The sequence below is a fragment of the Leuciscus leuciscus genome (assembly GCF_965113295.1).
Source record: "Leuciscus leuciscus genome assembly, chromosome: 19".
Classification (NCBI taxonomy): Eukaryota; Metazoa; Chordata; class Actinopteri; order Cypriniformes; family Leuciscidae; genus Leuciscus; species Leuciscus leuciscus.
In genome coordinates this window covers 22,592,359-22,611,685 of record NC_138743.1, presented here as the reverse complement: position 1 = coordinate 22,611,685, position 19,327 = coordinate 22,592,359, and the positions used below count along the sequence as shown (strand labels likewise).

The 19,327-nt window shown below is 35.9% G+C and overlaps 2 protein-coding genes across 4 annotated transcripts in view; both read left to right on the top strand.

Moving 5' to 3' along the window:
* LOC309481799 (uncharacterized protein) overlaps positions 1 to 19,327 on the top strand; it is a 232,292-nt gene that overhangs the window by 204,288 nt on the left and 8,677 nt on the right. The window lies entirely within an intron of this gene.
* On the top strand, positions 906 to 18,091 carry vamp4 (vesicle-associated membrane protein 4). 3 transcript variants are annotated; one of them, XM_082146941.1, is made up of 9 exons: positions 928 to 1,064; positions 3,303 to 3,435; positions 7,995 to 8,096; positions 10,989 to 11,035; positions 11,180 to 11,230; positions 13,623 to 13,723; positions 16,246 to 16,325; positions 16,864 to 16,915; positions 17,085 to 18,091. In XM_082146941.1, the coding sequence occupies exons 2-9, from the start codon at positions 3,433 to 3,435 to the stop codon at positions 17,108 to 17,110; spliced, it is 462 nt and encodes a 153-aa protein (XP_082003067.1). In that variant the 5' UTR covers positions 928 to 1,064; positions 3,303 to 3,432; the 3' UTR covers positions 17,111 to 18,091. The 3 variants fall into 3 exon arrangements, with proteins under 3 accessions (XP_082003069.1, XP_082003067.1, XP_082003068.1); XM_082146943.1 differs by lacking the exon at positions 3,303 to 3,435 and having other exon boundaries at positions 906 to 1,064; XM_082146942.1 differs by lacking the exon at positions 3,303 to 3,435 and having other exon boundaries at positions 960 to 1,099.

Below are 19,327 nucleotides of genomic sequence, written 5' to 3'. Positions count from 1 at the left end.
ACTATATAGTAGGGATGTATGCGATTTCGAATGCAGTGTAGTGTATGCAAGTGTAGTGAGCCAGGGTCCTTCCATACTGTTCTTTCCAGTGCCCAAATTCATGTACATGATATACTTATTCGAGCTAGGAAGGCACGCCAGGTTTTTGCTCAATGCAGAAGAACTTCACTTTTATGTCTATAAGTGTATCCTTACAAGGGAATTAAGTATTAAAGGTGTGACCTTTGGCAAGGGCCTTTTTGGGGGACACTCACTTCACCTAATCTTTCCACTTTGCGAAGAACCTTCTATCCCCATGTGAAACATTTCTCAAGGTTGCCTGTTTTACAGATCATGCATCCTTTAGCTCGCGGGACACATTCCTGGTCTGCTCACAAAACCATTTCTCCTCTGAAGAGCTGCATCACTCAGCATTTTGTTTTGTTTTTTGTTCATGTGACAGGATGATCTGAATTTATTGCTCCAAATGTTCCATGAATCTTCTCCAGTCCTTGGTTTTTATTTATTTTCAGTGTTTGTTTGATCAATTTCTGGGAATCTGATAAATAAAAAATTCAACCTAAACTTGACTCATAAGTCTAAAGTAACCTTCAGAAAAAAAACTTTGTGATGTTAAGCCAAACCTTACACAATAATTTATATTTTATGCAGGCTTACATGTATGAAAACGTATTTTGTGTGATAAACAATCTCTTATGCTCACCAAGGCTGCTGCATTTACTTGATTGGAGATAAATTGATTATCTTTCATGGATAAGATAATGATGATTTAAATTACAGTGGCGATTCTTTTTATTCTTTTTGTTGAATTAGATGTTGATGAGATTTTTTATTTTTTTACTATAATGTTTTAATATTTTTATTAATAGATGAAGAAATCACGCGCAGGAAACAGGATCCGTTCAGCTGTGTTGACTTCCGCTTCAGAGCCGAGCGAGAGGCGTCATCACCATCATTCAGGACGCGTTACTTTGTTCAGGTTCAGATCAGACACTGTCAGCGGGATTATTAACACACAGACGCGGTTCTTCCAAACAGGAATCAACAAAAGAAAGAACTTTGAGGTAGACTGGCCGGGGATGTGACTCTTGAGGCCTTTGTACGTGTGTTTGTGTGTCTGTCAAGCGGTCAGTGATTTATCCAGAGGTGTTAGCTGTCATGCTAGCTGTCATTCCAACTGCTTTCACTTCAGTGTTTCCATTCTTCCACAAATCTTCATGTCAACACGATCATTTGATTTCATGCTTGTTATTTTCCCCAAAGCATGTCTTATAATTCGTGTCGATATTTTAGCGTCCTGTAGGGTATGTTGACATGGTTGTGATGACTAGCATAACGTTACAGCTCTGTTTAGCAGGTGCTGGACAGGAACATCAGCTGTATTATTAGATATGATCGGTAATGTCTGGTCAGTTGAACGTTTGCATGAAAACTAGTACATTTAGGAGTTGTTTGGTGTCTTAATCTTAATATTTTGCGTATTCTTAATCTCATATGCACATAATTTGAAGTTGAATAATGTAAAAGTCCTGTACAATTAGTGTATTTGTGACGAATGATAAGCGAAGGACTCGTTGTTTTCCAGACTCGTATTGTTCATGATTGAGTTAAACTTTGAGTCTGCCAGTTTCTGTTTCATTATGTCTTTTCTTCTCAGTGATTATGTGAGTGCCATTGATTTAGTCTCAGTTATTCAAACAGTCTCTGATTAATCCACAGTTGTTGATGGAAAGTCAAGGCTATCCTGTTCCCTGAATTATGTAAGTCCCATCATCTGTTAGTGATCTCAGTGTTTCTTTTAGCCGTTCCCTGACCTGTGGGTTTCTGAAGCGTTTAGATTCAGTGATGAGAGAATAATGTTTAACCTGTTAGTTTTGTTTGTGAGCTGTCTGTTATCATGAAGCTGTTCCGTAACAATATGACGCATGTGAAGGTTTAATCAGTGTAATCACTTTTGAAGTCTGCAAACATTTTGCTATCAGAATGTCCATTGTGGGTTTGGTGGTTTGTATTGTTTGTATTCGTTTTCATGGCCAGATTTCTGCTTACAACCCATCCATCTAGATTTTATATCACTATTTCCATCCATCCATCCATCCAGATTTTATATCACTATTTCCATCGATCCATCCAGATTTCATATCAATATTTCCATCCATCCATCCAGATGTCATATCAATATTTCCATCCATCCATCCATCCATCCATCCATCCATCCATCCAGATTTCATATTACTATTTCCTTCCATCCATCCATCCATCCATCCATCCATCCATCCATCCATCCATCCATCTTTCATAGTAATATTCCAGTCCAATTTGTTGTTCCAAATATGAATGCTGTTATTTTTTTAGCTTTAAAACAAGAATAAAATAAATAAAATCTCCAATCCATCCATCAATCATATCACTATTTCTCTGTCTATCCAGTTCAATTTGTTTAGTTTCCAAATCTGCATGCTGATATATATTTTTTTTACAATTCAAACAAAAAATAAATTTTAAAAATCTTCTTAGTTATATTCCACACACTTGACAGTTTAAGAAAACCACGTTTGTCAAGCTTCAAAAAGTGGACCATATGACTTAAACACTATATTCCAAGTCGTTTTAAGCTCGTTTGTGTGAGAAACGGACCAAAGTCACATCATTATTCGCTGAAAATCATCCTCTCCTGCACGGAAACGTACCATAAAGATGTGTTACACCATTTTTGACATTGGCTAAGGTTCGTTGTGTTCACGTTAGCAAAAATTCTCCAAAATTTCATTGGCAAAAAAGGTTAATTGTCTATTCTCAATATAATGATTTATGAAGCACAGTAGACTCAGAAGTCACTTTCAAACCAAGCAACTTTCTGTTGGTCAATGCAGCAAATCAGCGTGACCAGTTTGAACCCGTTGCAAAATCCGCTTGGGGGGAGTCTTTCTGATTGCATGGAATGGATTCCTATTGAAATTGACCACACATTTGCACAACATCATTTGTTGAGATTTGAGAGCAAAGACAAATAAATAAGTAACTAATATTTCAGTCTGTTCCTCACACAAAAGGAATGTTGAGTAAACGATGACCGTCTTTAAGACACCATGGTAAGGTTAAGTTTTGGCTTATCTGGACATTTAAATATTTTTGCACTGAAGTTAAAGACAAGTAAATATATCTACATGGTCTCAGTGGATGGTGGTTAGATTCTATGTCCTTATTTCTCTGTCTTGGTATCTTTTATTTACCTTTTCATGCTCTTTCTCTCAAACCCCATGTCTTTTTCCTCTTCCCTTCCTCTCGTTCCCTGTCCCCAGCCTCTCTTTTCCCTAATCGTGCTTTCTGGAACGCTCTGCTGTACTCCTGGATAAAGGAGAAGCCGTTTTCCTACAGCTCTTCCAGCAAGAGAAGCAGAGAGCAGTCAGAGAGCAGAGGACAGTGGACTCAATGGTACTAGACTTGGAGTTTGGGTTGAGAGTTGTCCAGTGTGTGGAGGAAGGAAGCAGCTTTAGTTTGCCTGTTAATGAAAAAAAATTATTTCTCAAGAACAGCAAGAATACATAAATGTGTTTCATGTTTTTTTTGTTTTTTTAAGTACAGTTGAGACACATCTATGTCATTTATTATTTACAGCGACACGTTTACCACATGTTCTTCATGCGAGTACTATGTGTTATGGAGTAACTAACTAAAACTAGTGAAGCTGTCACATTTAGCTACAACCTAACTACATTTATGACTAGAATGACAGTAGATTGGCTGTTAAGATAATTTGCTTTTCCAGTAAGAAGCTATCAGTGTAGCATTACATGTCACATTGTGTTGTTCATTAGACAAACATACTCTCTTAGCTGTGCCAGGAAATCTGATTCATTTTAGCAGATTCACTGATTCATATGAGTCATCAATCAATAGAGCGCTGCAGGAATGAGTCCTAATTAGGCTTGGGTATCGAGTATCGAGTATCGATTGGAACCGGGACTAGCTTTGCGATTTTCCCGGAATCGTTCAAAAGTTTAAATTTCGATTCCTAGTTTCGATTCACAGTCCGCCGACCGGAAGAAGAAACCGCTGTCATTTCTAGCCCTATTCTGAACTGAAGTAACTACATAATCGATTTCAAACTGCCAAATGTTAACTGGCTGACACTTTAGTTAAACATTTGTAACGTACACACGGCATGGTAAATGCGTGTACTAGCACAGGTGTAAGCGTATATTGATTGTTATGCTAAACTGCGAACCGACACATTTTATGAGACGCTGTGTGAGTTGCCTTTTTAACTCACACAGCATCTCATAAAATGTATTCAGAGCAAACAACCCTGACGTTAAACCTTAAAAACGTACTTATATGATGTTTTCTTATTCTTCGGTATCTCGCAAGTTGCAACCATATTCTCTCGTCCTCTGCTCGTCCGTTTGAAAACTGCGCGCGATGCCGGCGAACGTAAAAAAATATATATTCATGAAAACACATTTACACATGCAGAGCTGCCAACTCTCACGCATTTACCGTGAGACTCACGCAATTGACAATTTTCACACGCTCTCATGCCACACATCCATTTTCTCACGCACAATAAAATCGTGAAGCAAAGAGGACACGGAGACCGACAGACTAGACAGAGCAGTTACTTTATGATATACAAAAAAATCTCAGCTCTCAGATTCTGTCAATTTTATTACGAAATTCAAACAATAAATACCGTTTTGGCGCTTGTAAATGTGGAGATTTACAGATCCCTAGCGCACGTGAACCGATCATCTCGACTAGCAGCTAATAGTAAAAAAACACGAACACTGTTGAAAGATACAGTAGGCTACAACTTACCTAAATGTATATTCCTCATACATAAAATCGATCAATCAGTGTTTTTTATCAGCGTGAAGAGGTCAATAACACAGCTGGAGAACAATTATGTCATATTTACCTCAGGAAAGCCATTTAATGAACATAATATAGGCTATAGCACTAGTTGGCAAGAAAAAAAGAGCTATAGAGAGTATTTAGCTAAATATGTGTAGCCTACTATATTACATATTATATTTGTACTTATATCATTAAATAAAGTTGTTATTATAATAAATAAAAAAACGCATTATTTTAATTTGAGTTATTTTTAACCTTAAATAATACTGCCAGCTGATAGGGCTCTCTGTATGTTTACAGCATTAGGTGAGTTGTTTTTTTCTTGAGAAAAATTAACGCCTATCTTGAGTACCTAATATTTATCCAAATGAGTCAATATTAAATCAAATCACAATAACTGAATTGAAATGAAATAATAAAAAAGCGTAAATTACCAGAAATTGTACCATGTAAACATTGTAACATGTAACATGTTGTCACTAAACCTAATAAAATTCAGTTTAGTTACTAAAATGTTAGTGACAATCACAATACAATACACTTATTGTGATGCAAATTTTTTTATATTTCAATTGATGGAGAAGGTCAGACTATTTCCTTCAGAAAGACTGTTGGTTAGCTAGCTCATTTAAAATGTCCTAAAAAAGTTGTTTAAAATAGATTTGATATTTATATTGTAGTTGAAAACAGCCCTGTGAGAAATTCATAGTAAATTTCATAAAAAGTAAAAAATTCATAGAATTAAAATTGATCTAAACTTTTTTGACCCTGCCTCTTAAAAGAATCGGAATCGAAACAAGGAATCGGAAACGGAATCGGAATCGTTCAAATTCAAACGATACCCAACCCTAGTCCTAATACCAGGAAATGAGTTAGCATTTTTGCACCTCCACTTCCATCTGTTATGTCTCTGGTTACAAGGACTCTTTTTTGATTTTCATTTTGTTTAGTTTGTTCCTAGTTAACTTTTCCTGTGTTTATTTCCTGTTTCCTTGGTTTATAATTAGGCCTATGTTCTCCTCATTTGTTTCTATGGTTACTGATTATGTTGCTTACCTGTGTCTAGTTTAGTTCATCATTATCCTTTTTATATCTACTCCTCTCCTTAGTTTATTTAGTTTTTTGTTGGTTGTTGTCTTTTTGTTTGCAAAGCTGTCATGTTTGTGGTTTCCCCATAATGGATTATTTATTTTGTTATCATATCATCCTTCTTGTTTTGTTTATTTAAAATAAAAGACAGTTACATAGAGATCTTTGTAGGAATGGGCCAGTTACCGGTTTCAAGGATTACTGCGGTTTGAAAAAGTCACGTTTTCAAAACCTCAAAATGTTTCCGTTATACCGTTCCTGCGGAATTAACTTTTTTATTATTATGTCTCTTCAAAGACAGAAAGGGCAGGAATCCCTCTGGTAGATTCCAGGTTTTCTTCTTTTTTGTCTTTAGCTGATTACATGCCTGCCTCACTTAAGTGACTTGGTTTTATTTATTTATTTATTTATTTATTTATTTATTTATTTATTACAGAGAATAGTTCATTTATTTATGTTCTAATTATTGTTGAGCTGCAGATTTAGGCTCACTTAAGTGACTGCATTTATTTTACTTTAAGAAGAATTCAATTATTTATTTGTTTATTTAATAATTTCACCTGACATTCATGTTTGTTTACTACTATTCTTAATGTTGCTTAAAAATGACACCTTTAGAGCTGTAATCACAATACCACGATTAGAGATGCACCGATTGCAATTTTCTTTGCTGATTCTGATTTCTGCTATTTTCTGGTTAAGTGTGACCTGCCGAAACCGATTTTTGCAGATTCCGACTTTCTTTCTAAGAACTAAAATTGACAGAATATACAAACAAAAATCTACTTATCCTCAATGAACATTTTTATTTTCATAAATTAAAGAAAACAAGTAAAAAGTCAGTAATAATATAAGAACAAATAGCCTAAACAAATTACAAACAACTGCACAAATAAAATGCAATAGTATAAAGACAGGTATAAAATAAACACATTTTTTCAGGTGGGTCTAACTGTAGGTTAGTATTTAGGTAATAAAAACTAATGAAATTAAAGTAATCAAATGTAAAATAACACTGGTCTTCATTGTAAGACTACAGTTTGCTGCATTATAACAATTTATCAAGGGTACATAAGCGTAGAATCTGGCTAGCTACAATTTCAAAATGAGTTTCTGATTAGTTGTACTGACTCTAGGTCTGCACTCTGATGCTCAGTGGTGATAAACTGTCCATCAGAGGGACTCTTTGAGAACCAGTCATTGTTATTCCATAGGTAAAGTTTATATGTCAGGTAGTTTCTAGATGAAAACCTGCTGTTGACTTCAAAGCTATGGGCTACATGTTTGTAAAAGAATGACCAAATGGTTTAACCAGAAATGAACTGCTGGGTGAATATAAAGCAAATACACATTGAGGAACGTTATGACTTCTTAGACATCAACTGCAGGAGCTTGTCTTTAACTGCTCTGTTTGATGTTTGCAAGCATCACATTACAGTCGGCGTGGCTAGATTGATCCCCTTGACTAAACTAGTTAAATATAACAGGGTGGTCTATCCCCAAGTCTGAATTGCGATGGATTTACTTAAAAGTAGTTCCGCTTTTATGTTTTAAAGTTCAGTCAAATGAACTAACAGACCACTGCTCAGATATGTGGTCATTATAGTTGAGCTTTCACTTTTGGTCGCAGTCTGGTCTAAATTAAGACTTAAAGAACAAAGAGTTCCAGCTCAAAAATCTGATTAGATGAGTCACATTCAAAGGCATTGTAAAACATCTGATAAATGCACGCTTGTTGTATTAATGCACAGATTGGTGCATTGCAAAAATTCAAACAAACTCAGCCAAATCAGAAGCTAATGAACTGTATTGCATGACAATATGCATCAATTTATAAGCGATAATGTACAGTCATGTAGTCATAATTTCAAAATAAGCCCAAAATAGAATAATTTTGCTATAATTCCTGGCTGACTGGACATCAAATGGATATGAAATATTAATTAAGCTGACATTTTTCCATTATATGAGAAAAAATGAGACAGTGAGTGACACAAGATGACATAAATCTAGTCAATCACTGCTGTACTTCTTGTGTTTGCCTGCAGAGGGAGCCAGAGAGGGAGGAGCAGCTCGACCCCAGCATGCCCCCCAAATTCAAACGGCATCTGAACGATGAAGAGGTTACCGGCTCCATTCGCAGTGAGCGGGTAAGTCAGTTTTTACCATATAGATTAACTAGAGCTGATTGAAACTGACCAGAGCCAGTTCTGCACAGCTCTGCACTTTTACAACCCCATTGTGCCCTATGATCTGTTTGTGCTGTTAGTGTTTACAGGAGTAAACAGCTCTCCCCTAATGTTCCTCAGTGTCTGCAGAACTTACATAATCCATCAACAACTGCAACTTTTATGCTATTACACACACACTACATTTCAACTCCTGTGTTGTAAAACCCTTCAGAGAGCAATTTGTTCTTAATAATGTCATGCAGTTACCACATGTCATAACAGCAGTGGATAAACTGAGGTGGATGAAACATTTAACAGATGGGGAGAAAAATAAACAGAAAGGATGTTGCAGAAATAAACAGACGTCATATGTAAACTTACTAAACTAGATTATTTAAATGAAAATGAGTTTTTTGGCCTATGCAAATCAATGCTGCAATTCTGTTTTACTTTCCAGCAGTCAAAATAATTAAGTTAAAAAATAAAAATAACGTTTTTATCATATTTTTATATAGCAAGGATGCAGTAAATTGAGCAAAAGTGGTGGTAAATACATTTATTATGTTAAAAAATATAAGGCTGGCCAACTATTAATCGCATCCAAAATAAAGGTTTGTGTTTACTTAATATATGTGTGTGGTGTGTATAATTATTTTGTATATATAAATACAAACATGTATATATTTAAGAAATATTTGCATGTATATACTGTATATATATTTATACATAATTTATATTATATAAAAATATAAATATTGTATATATTAACACATTTTTCTTAAATATATTCATGCCTGTGTGTATTTATATATACAAAATAATTATACACACACCACACACACATATATATTAAGCAAACACAAACTTTTATTTTGGATGCGATTAATCGTGAAAAAATATTACAGTTTACACAAAATATTAACCAGCACAAGTGTAAAACATTGATGATAATAATTAGAAATAATTCTTGAGCAGCAAATCAGCATGTTAGAATGGGATCATGTGACACTGAAGACTGGAGTAACGCTGAAAATTCAGATTTGCATCACAGGAATAAATTACATTTTAAAATATATTATAATAGAAAACAGTTATTAAATTGTAATAATATTTAACAATGATAAATAGCATAAGAGACTTCTTTCAAAAACTTTTGAATAATAGTGTTAGTCAAATGGACATAGCAAGCACTACTAATAAGTCAAGTCAAGTTTATTTGTATAGCGCTTTTCACAATACAGATTGTATCAAAGCAGCTTCACAGTATTAAATTAAAATAATACAACAAAGTTTGTTTCAAGAGGAATTTATTCTCTAATAATACATTCTCTATTTGAATAACAAAACCAAGCAGTGAACGGAAAATTCGGCATAAAGTGAAGACTAATGCCATGATGTAACCGACATTAGCTCACGCAGGGGGTTATAAACTAGCGGAGCCCTTCCCAAGAATCTGTCAGTACCAATCTAATTATTGACATTCAGTGTCTCCATCTTCTGCCAGTCCTAGAGAGTCATTAAAATCCCTGCCAGGCTTTACAGTCAAAAGCCTGTAAATCAGTGTCGGGATTAGATAACCTTGTGTATTTCGCTTGGGTACTACTCCCGACTGATGTATGATTGGGAGAAACTGTTGGATGGTTGAGACATTAGCACATCCAAAGAAAAGCCTCCTCTAATTGGCCTCGCATGGAAGCTTGAACTCCGCAGCAGTGAGAGAGCAAGAATGTGGAAAAGAGCTAAGAGGAGTGTGGCTTTCCACGTGCTTGTTATGTAACACTGCTGACCGTGACCCGTGAAAATACCCAGTTCTTGTTTTTAAATATTCCCTAGTAAAGGGCCAATTGGAAATGACTGGAAATGAGCAATTGCAGTGTATGACATGTAAGCTCAGTTACTCATTTACTGTAAAATGAATCAATTGTATGAATTTTCCTAAAAGCCTGCCGAAAATAGTTCCAAAAATAAAAATCCTAAAAATGCTTTGAAACTGCCAGACTTTGAGATACTGGTATGTCTCATGAACTACCCTAGATTTTGGGCAGCAATATGAAATGTTAAATGTTATCATATTTTGAATAATTTTGACATATTTGGTATTTCTATTTCTTTTGGTAAACTTTTCGTTTTTCCTTGGTAAGGTTGACATTAGCATGGAATGGGCTTTATGCACAGCTGCACTACTTCCTGAACTTCAGCCAGCTCTTTGTTTCCTGTCTGCCATTATTGGACAAACTGATTAATCCAGGTGTGTCTGATTATTGTTACTGAGGTCAGGCACACCTGGATTAATCAGTTTGTCCAATAATGGCAGACAGGAAACAAAGAGCTGGCTGAAGTTCAGGAAGTAGTGCAGCTGTGCATAAAGCCCATTGTCCAGATGGAATTTTAGAGGAGTGTCACAGGTCTTGGATGCAGTTATGGAAAGTTTTATAACATTAGTCATCGGGATGTTGAAATGATCTGGTGAGGTATTTGTTCAAATTTGTTCTAGTTTTACAACTAAACTAATGGAAGGTCAACTAGATGCCTCCTGATCTGTGATTCATTGCACCAGAGATCAGATGGCACAAATGCAGACCACATGGTCTTCATGTCTCTTGTCTCCTTGTAGGAGTTTGTGTTCTGAACGGGTTTATCTCCGGTGAATTCCGTTCCAGGAATACTGTTGTCACACGCTGTGCCATTCAGAGTGTTCTGTTGTCCTTTACGGCTGGTGGACGACTGTTTGCTTCACAATAAAATCTTTATGAGTCTCAGTCTGCTCATCGTTATTTCAAACACCTGGTCTCAATTCAGACGGAATATTATATTAAACCCATTCTGCACCAGGTCTAACTAGCCTGACACTCTGATCTTCTTAACTTGCAGAGGAACCTACTGGAGGAAGACTCAGATGAAGAGGAGGACTTTTTCCTGTAAGTCTGTAGTTTTGCATAATCAACATTGACAAATAAACAGATCTTTGTGCATTTATTACTGTTTGCACACAGCTTTAACAGGAAAGCTCTTTATGACAGTGTGTTTGGTTACAGAAATGGATTATTATAATTTTTTTGCAGGAGAGGACCTACAGGACCAAGATTTGGAGGCCAAAATGACAAAATTAGACAGTACGTATTACTTTTTAGGACTAATTTTTTTAGCTGGCCCGCTTTTTTACTTTGCTTGCCAACATTTTCATTTTTCTTCTCTCAACTCCATGTGTGAACTCCATACATTCATAAACACAATTTTAATGGAAAAAGATGAACATGCGATAAAAAACAATACGGATTGGTATAAAACTACAAACTAGGGCTGCCCCCGACCAAAGATTTCTTTAGTCGACTAGTACATTTACATTTACATTTATGCATTTGGCAGACGCTTTTACCCAAAGCGACTTACATTGCATTATCCTATACATTTATTCATAGGTATGTGCAATCCCCTGGAATCGAACCCACAACCTTGCGTTGTTAACGCAATGCTCTTACCACTGAGCTACAGGAAAGCTCAGTGGTAGCTTTCCACTGAGGCTTAAATGAAAGTAGTCATTCATTTAAGCCATTAGTCGACTAATAGCACATAAGTGATCACGTCGGTGCCTCCATGTCATGCAGTAAAGCGCCCTAATACTTTAGCTTCCACACTCCGAACAAACACTTGGATATGCTGCTAATAATAGCGCACAATAATCTAGGCTAACATTAGAGCGAGCGGCCTAGGAAAGTTGCTACTACTTACATGTTTCATATGATAAGCCATATTTGAGGTTGATGGATGATAGGCAAACGTTTGGATTTCCTGCCCGAGACATTACCACAAGGACCAGCTGTTAACGATCTGTCCCTCACAGACTGTTACTTCATTTTTTACTGCGACTAATTGACTTGTAAAATTTTGGTCGACTTAACGTTCAGACGACAATTAGGGGTCAGCTTTACTACAAACACATTCTTACAGACACGGTCATACATCCTACATATATCCATAGAGCAGTTGTCAGTTTTGTAGTCGAGATAGGCTCATTCAAGTCTGAGTCAAGACCAAGACCAAAAGAGGGTCTAATCCGAGTTAAGACCAAGACTATGAAAATATGGTCTTTAACAAGGACTTGAGGACCAAGACCCAGAAAATGTGGTCTTGAATTCGAACAAGTTGGTCTTGACTACAACACTTGCAGCTGTAAGTAAAATGAGTGCCGGGGATGGTTACCGGTGTGCTGCTAGGGTGTTGCTTACTGGCTGAAGTCCAAAAGAGCCCACCACCAAGTGTTTATGATGTTCTGCTGTCTAGATATAGCTCAGGTCCTTCCTTCAATGTGCATCTGTGGGATTTTTTTTTTACTTTTTATCATCTGTCAAGTGAATATAACTTTCAACAAGCCACACAAAATTGATGTCTAGCATAACCTGTGTGAGATACTAAGGGGTTCTTTCAGAATTGAACAATTAGGAATTTCGAAATAATAGAAATGGTTAAGTTTAGAAATGTGGAGACCGATATCTAATAATTTCCACTGGCAGGGTGTTGTAGAAATCACAGTTATTGACTGCGCAAGCACTGCCCATGTCGTTGTTTTTTGCAGAATTTATATAACTCCTTATAATGGCATCTGTGAAAACACCCACCCACAAACACACCTCCCGTCCGAGAAGAAGGGGTTTCTATGACACAACATAATATTTGCAGGCAAAAGTAAACAGCTACTCCCAATATTCAAAAATCCTTGGTTCCTGATGTAGCTGTAGTAGCCGGACTGTGGGCTTTTCTTTCTTCTTTGTTCTTTGTTATGAAGTTTGGTACATACTAATATGCTGCAGTAATTCTCCCAAAGGAAACCCTGCAGAGCTTCGCCCCATGTGAGCAGCCACAGGTTTACATAACCACGGCGGAGTAACGCATAAAACAATGGAGTTTAATGGGGAAAACTTGGAAGGTGAAATTTCCCTAATGTTTTTTTCTTAACTTTTCCGCGAACGTCTTGGATTCTTCCTGTTGCTTCATTTGTATCTGTGCGAGAGGTTACTCCCAGGTGCAAGAGATGAGCGAGTTCCTGTGCGATTGGCTTTGGTGCAGATCATGGTGTGTATTAGGTGGGCATCCAAGCATAGAAGCAAGGGGCAAAACATCCTGTTCTCAGTTCATTGGAGGCTGCGTCTCCAAAAGCCATGCCAGCCCCTTGTGCCAGGTGTATGAGAGGAGCTAAATACCTCACAAGCTATTTAGTGCGTATTTGCGTGTCACGTCTACGAGTTCAAATAGTTCAAACTATTTGGATGTGTCTAGACCACGTCTAGCAAAACGTTCTCACCTCCTCTCAACACTGCAGGGTCAACAGATCGTAGTCATAATGATATCTTGTTTAATCTCGAGCGGTTTACAGAAGAAGAGAGGGTTCTCTTCAAAATATTAGAAACCCAGACACGAACATGTGCACCTGAGCTGTTAAAATGATCTGTTGAGTTAAATTACCAGATTGTTCTCTCATGTTGTCTTCTCTGTCTTGGTGGCCTTCAGTGTGCAGTCTCAAGTTGATGAGGTCATCGACGTCATGCAGGAGAACATCTCCAAAGTGATAGAACGTGGGGAACGTCTGGATGAGTTGCAGGATAAATCTGGTAAGATGGTCGTGGAAAGCTCATTATGAGTCCTTAGGCACTCTCTGATTAATCATTAACATGATTAAAAATTACTCTCAGATCTTCCGTTGCTCAAAAAAACGTCTAAATGCCTTCTAAAACTAATAAGGTTTGATTTCTATGTCTAAAATATATTGTCCTACAGATGCATTTCACATAGGCACAAATCACTCTTTTGAATCAGTTTTGCACTGAATCATGATTCATTTACAATAAATATGACTGACTTTAACAATCTGTTTTGCTAGCCATACACTTTGGTAGAAAATAAAAGTTTGGAACTAAAATATGATAACATTTAACATTTCATATTGCTGCCCAACATCTAGGGTAGTTCATGAGACGTACCAGTATCTCAAAGTCTGGCAGTTTCAAAGCATTTTTAGGATTGTTTCTCATCTTCATATAATTTCTCAATTCCAGATCAAACATATTTAACAGCTCACTACACTAACTGTGGGAAAGTGTATTGAATCCCAATGTCACATGAATAAACCCTTCCTAGTGAGTTATGTCCCATTTCTGTTATTCGGTTTGGGAGCTGTCTGGGACAAATGGGCAGGAGAGTGGTTAAAATATCCCCAGTCCCACAAAGTGATGTGGTATTTTTCTTATTTCAGGCCAAGATGTGAAAAATAAAGCTTCCCTCATGACAAAGGCACATGTTTGGTCCTGTTTTTGTATAATATACGAAAGCACTTTATGAGACGTGCATGTTGATTAACCTTTGTGGTAACAGAAGCCACTGTGTTCAGAGTTCAAAAGTATGAGCAGATCTTGTAGTGTTGCATTTATTTGATTTTAAAGAGGAAAAAAAGATGAAGTGTGTATTCCCACACCTCAGAGTTATGATGGTTTCCATTGGTTGAGCCAGTGTGGCTGTTTTTGCTGCTATAGATGCTCAGATTACTTAATACGCACATAATATTACGTAATACTAAATAATTTTGTGATAGTACCACAGTGTCAATGTTACTTAGTGGATTGAATTCAGTGGAACAAAGTTTCAAGCAGTGTTAATGTTAACTGAATTATTAAAAACTATTTTTGTTAATTGAAATAATACAAATTTAAAAATAACATAAATTTTTCATAAAAATGAAAGCTTACAAAACTTGAGATGGGTAACACTTTACAATAAGGTAATTAATGCATTAGTTAATGTGAACTAACAATTAGCATTTAAAAAAAAAAGTATTAGTCTTTGTTAATGTTTGTAGAAATGAATTGTTCATTGTTTGTTCAGTTAGTTAACAAATAACTTTTAATTTGAATAATGTCTTAGTAAATGTTGAAATTAATTAACTAACTAAGATGAATAAATGCTGTAGATGTATTGTTCATTGATAGTTAATGTTAACTAATATAGTTAACTAATGTTAACAAGCGAAACCTTATTGTACAGTGCTACCAAGAAAAAAATATATAAACATAAACAAGTTGAAGTGTAAAATTACTAAAACGTAAACTGAAATAAAACTAAATTAAAGCTAAATTGAAAAAATAAAACATTTATAAATAATATAAATCTAAAAATCATTAAAAAAAAGCTTATTAAAAATACTAATAAATACTATAACAGTTAATCATTTATACTAAAATAACACTGGATGGCATCAAGCTGAAAAAAAGCTTTTACCCTCTGTGCTGCTGAACTTACAAAATGCAGTCTTTTATTACGGAAAATGTCAGTATAAAAATCAAAACGGGTCGCTCTAAGCTCAAGTACGTTTTTTTTTTCCGTTTTTTTTTCTGTTTACTACACTTCCCACATCTTGCTGAAATTGCAAAGCTTTTTATGTGGAGGTCCAAGTGAAGCATGGCGCTTATGTTGACCGGTGCATTGAAGCTCTGGACCGGTTCATGTGAAAGGGACTTGCGTGTCTGTATTCATTGTTTCCATTTCAAAAACAACGCCGCCTCTTTGTTTGCTAATGGAGAACAAGTAGCTTCATAGTGCAGCATCTGGAAGACATTGTCACTCACAAAGGGGAATGTTTCCATATGTTGTCTGCAATGCTGCCTTTGTGCATCATGCGTAAAGATGGACAAATGATTAAGTAAACAATACTGTTGCCACGTTTAGATTGCTTAGTCCTAAAGGTGAATCCATAGACTGTTACATAAGAATGATTACATGAAGTTTTAAGGATAAATGCAAACTAATGTGTCTGCATTAGTAGGGCCTCTGTATTTCTTTGTATCTTTCTGGCTGTAAACACACAGTCATCCTCTATGGGATTGTTGAATGGCAGCTGGTTTAAGCTCAGCTTTATTGATTCTTGTTTTTGCATGCTAATAAGGCTGAACATGTTTAATTTGGTCACATGTTGTAACATCCCAAAACGGCATCATGAAAGTCAACAAGCATCTCTAGGAGACAAAGATAGTCCATATAAAACAGTCTCAGTTGGTTATGAGTGTATGCCATTATATAATAACAAGCATGCATGGAGGTATACCTTAGTACTACTGATCCTCTTATGTCACATGACTTTCAGAAAGCCTTTCGGACAATGCGTCAGCGTTCAGCAGTAGAGCCAAGCATCTCCACAGAAGGATGTGGTGGAGAGACATGAAGGTGAGCCTCCATCCTGGATGATCTTCCACATCTGAAGGGCCTTTGCTTTTGTGAAAAATCACTCCATGGATGTAGAAACTATTAATTTGATATCTATAACATTCACTTTGGAACATAATATATAAATAAATAAATGAATAAATAAATAAATATATATTTTTATTATATAAAACATTTTCTTCTAGAATTATCATTTTTATCAAGCTCGTATATTTAAGTTCAGTAATTTCACTTAAATGGCAATGCAAATTACCTATTAATTGTAATTTAAGTGAAATTACTGAACTTAAATATACGAGCTTGATAAAAATGATCATTCTAGAAGAAAATTTCAGATCGCACTTAGAGGCTTTTGCATCTGAACTCCTATATATATATATATATATATATGAGCTGCTCACTTTAATCTGTAGAAACGGTAAAATGGCGCAATCATGTCCCGCGGTCCGCCATTTGAATAACACTGAGTCTGCACTATGGGGTCTTTTAGCCCTGTTTATCCTATATACCTTGTAATATATTTTTTTTCTGTCCCCAGATGAAAATGATTGTAGCATTGGTAGTGGTCATCCTTCTCCTTATCATAATCAGTAAGTATACACACACACACACTCTTCTTCAGTCCACACACATTAACTTTTTCCCATGTAAACTGTCAGTACAATCCATTTGTTTTTATACTGAGGCTAGGGAGTATTTGACTTCAGGTTTTCTTTCTCTTGAATTTACATCCCTCTTTTTTGTTTTTGTTTTTTGCAGTTCCTGTGATTTTGCAGTATCGCTAGTGTTTGGCAGGGAGGTTAGAGGCATAATGTACTCTTCCTCCTTCCTCTCCCTCATCTTTCTGCTGTCATTCCTCCGTACCAGAGGGGGCGCTGCACAGGGTTGGGCTGCCCACTGTATTTGCCTATTTTGGCAGGGTCTGGAAACAAAACAAACAGGGGCAGAGTTTATTTTGTACGTGTACGACAACACAACATATCAAGCTCTCACAACGAAGGCACAACACCGGTGCAGACCAATCTCTTGTATGCGCACAAACACAATGGTTATTTTGTTGTATATGCATTCAGTAAGACTTAAGACAAATGAAAAATGTACTATACACTGAGAAAATGTTTAGCCCTGCATTCTAGTGGTCTAGTAGTTAGTTTTACGCTAGAGCCGTTCTGCTTACACCATGATGCGCACGTACATTTAACAATTACAGGGTCCATTTCCCACATATGTAGGTCTATGAAATACTGTCTTCTCATGTGGGCGGGGCCAAAATAGGAAACCTGATGATGTCACGCTGCACCATGGCTGTGATCTCATCATCTGTCTGTATAACTTCTGGAAGTTTTAACATGGACAAAACATTGGGTATAATTCAAGTTAGTCTTAAGTAATGTTACTTAATATTTGCTGCTATTACCCGTTTTTTTTTTTTTTTTTTGCAACAATGTTTTAATTGATCGTGGTTAATTGTATTGAGTTGGTATTATTTTATTTTAAGCTTAGTTATCTTCACTGGTGTAATTTGAACAGCTTGTTAATGGTCGGTAATGTAATAGTTGTGTGTGATAATGATTTGGTTGACTATTGCTGAAGATTACCTGAACTCATCTGTAAACTTTAATCCATATTTTACTGACTGTTTTTTTTTTTTCTTTTGTTATATTTATTTGTAAATAATATCTATTCCCAATGTAAGTCAGCATTGACTTCCCATTGGGAGACTGTGAAATAATCTTGCATTTGAAATAAAGTGATTTTAAAGGGCATTTAATCTGATTCATTGCAGAGAGAGGAAAGCGAGATAGGAAAACTGATGGTCATGAGGTGTGTTTGAGTCGGGTACGATACGTTAGGATTTCAGTGACAAGCTATAAAAATATATATTTCAATGTTTTTTGTTGCAAAAGTATTGCGTTCCCTCACAAAAAATGTATTTCTTTCCCCCAAGAAAAGTAGCATTCCCTTGCATTGCATTTTTGTTTTCTCGCTAAACTGTTGCATTGCGTTCCCCTGAGGGCCTGTTTACACTTGGCGTTAAGATTAGGGATGCACAATAAATTGGCCATCATATCGGTATCGGACGATATACACTACCGGTTAAAAGTTTTAGATAGGTAAGATTTTTGGTAAGATTGAATTTTCAGCATCATTACTCCAGTCTTCAGTGTCACATGATCCTTCAGAAATCATTATGATGATTTGCTGCTCAAGAAACATTTATGATTATTATCAATGTTGAAAACAGTTTTTTACATTTTTATTTCAGGATTCTTTGATGAATAGAAAGTTCAAAAGAACAGCATTTATCTGAAATAGAAAGATTTTGTAACATTAAACACTACCTTTCAAAAGTTTGGGGTCAGTAAGAATTTTTATTTTATTATTTGGGGGAAGAAATAAAAAATAATAATACTTTCATTCATCAAGGATGAGTTAAATTGATCAAAAGTTACAGTAAAGACATTTATAATGTTAAGATTCTACTTTAAATAAATGCTGTTCTTTTGTAAACGGGAATGTCTCCCTTGTTAGTTTACGTTAAGTTTCTCGGGGGAATGCAAAAGTTTTGAAACCAAATGAGAAGAGAACAAAATACGTTTCAAAAGAACGCAATATGTTTGCGTGAGAACGCAAAAGCAGTGAAATTACATGTTTTCTCCCATTGTCTTTTTAGGGGCTCTGTAGAATGGCCCATAACTTTCAAGACTTGTGTGATGCTTCAAAAGACGCTGTGCATTTTATGGTTTTATTTGAGAAACATGAGGTTTTTTTCCTAATAATATATAATGTTTCTCAACAGCCACAGTAATTTCTCCTGGCTCATGTTTGGCAATTAATATACATAAGAAGCAGTATGTCAGTTCAATGGATTTATATACCTCCATAAATGGCGTATATAGTGTAACTCAGGTGACCTGAACTAATACTTAGTAAAGGTCTCATCTTCAGTAATAGTTTTTGTTTCGCATATATGGTTTATTAAGTCTTTTTATAGAACTAAG

Coding starts and splice junctions, on each gene's coding strand:
- vamp4 (XM_082146941.1), top strand. Junction 11,231..13,622: donor CAAAATGACAAAATTAGACA/GTACGTATTACT, acceptor GGTGGCCTTCAG/TGTGCAGTCTCAAGTTGATG. Junction 16,326..16,863: donor TGTGGTGGAGAGACATGAAG/GTGAGCCTCCAT, acceptor TTCTGTCCCCAG/ATGAAAATGATTGTAGCATT.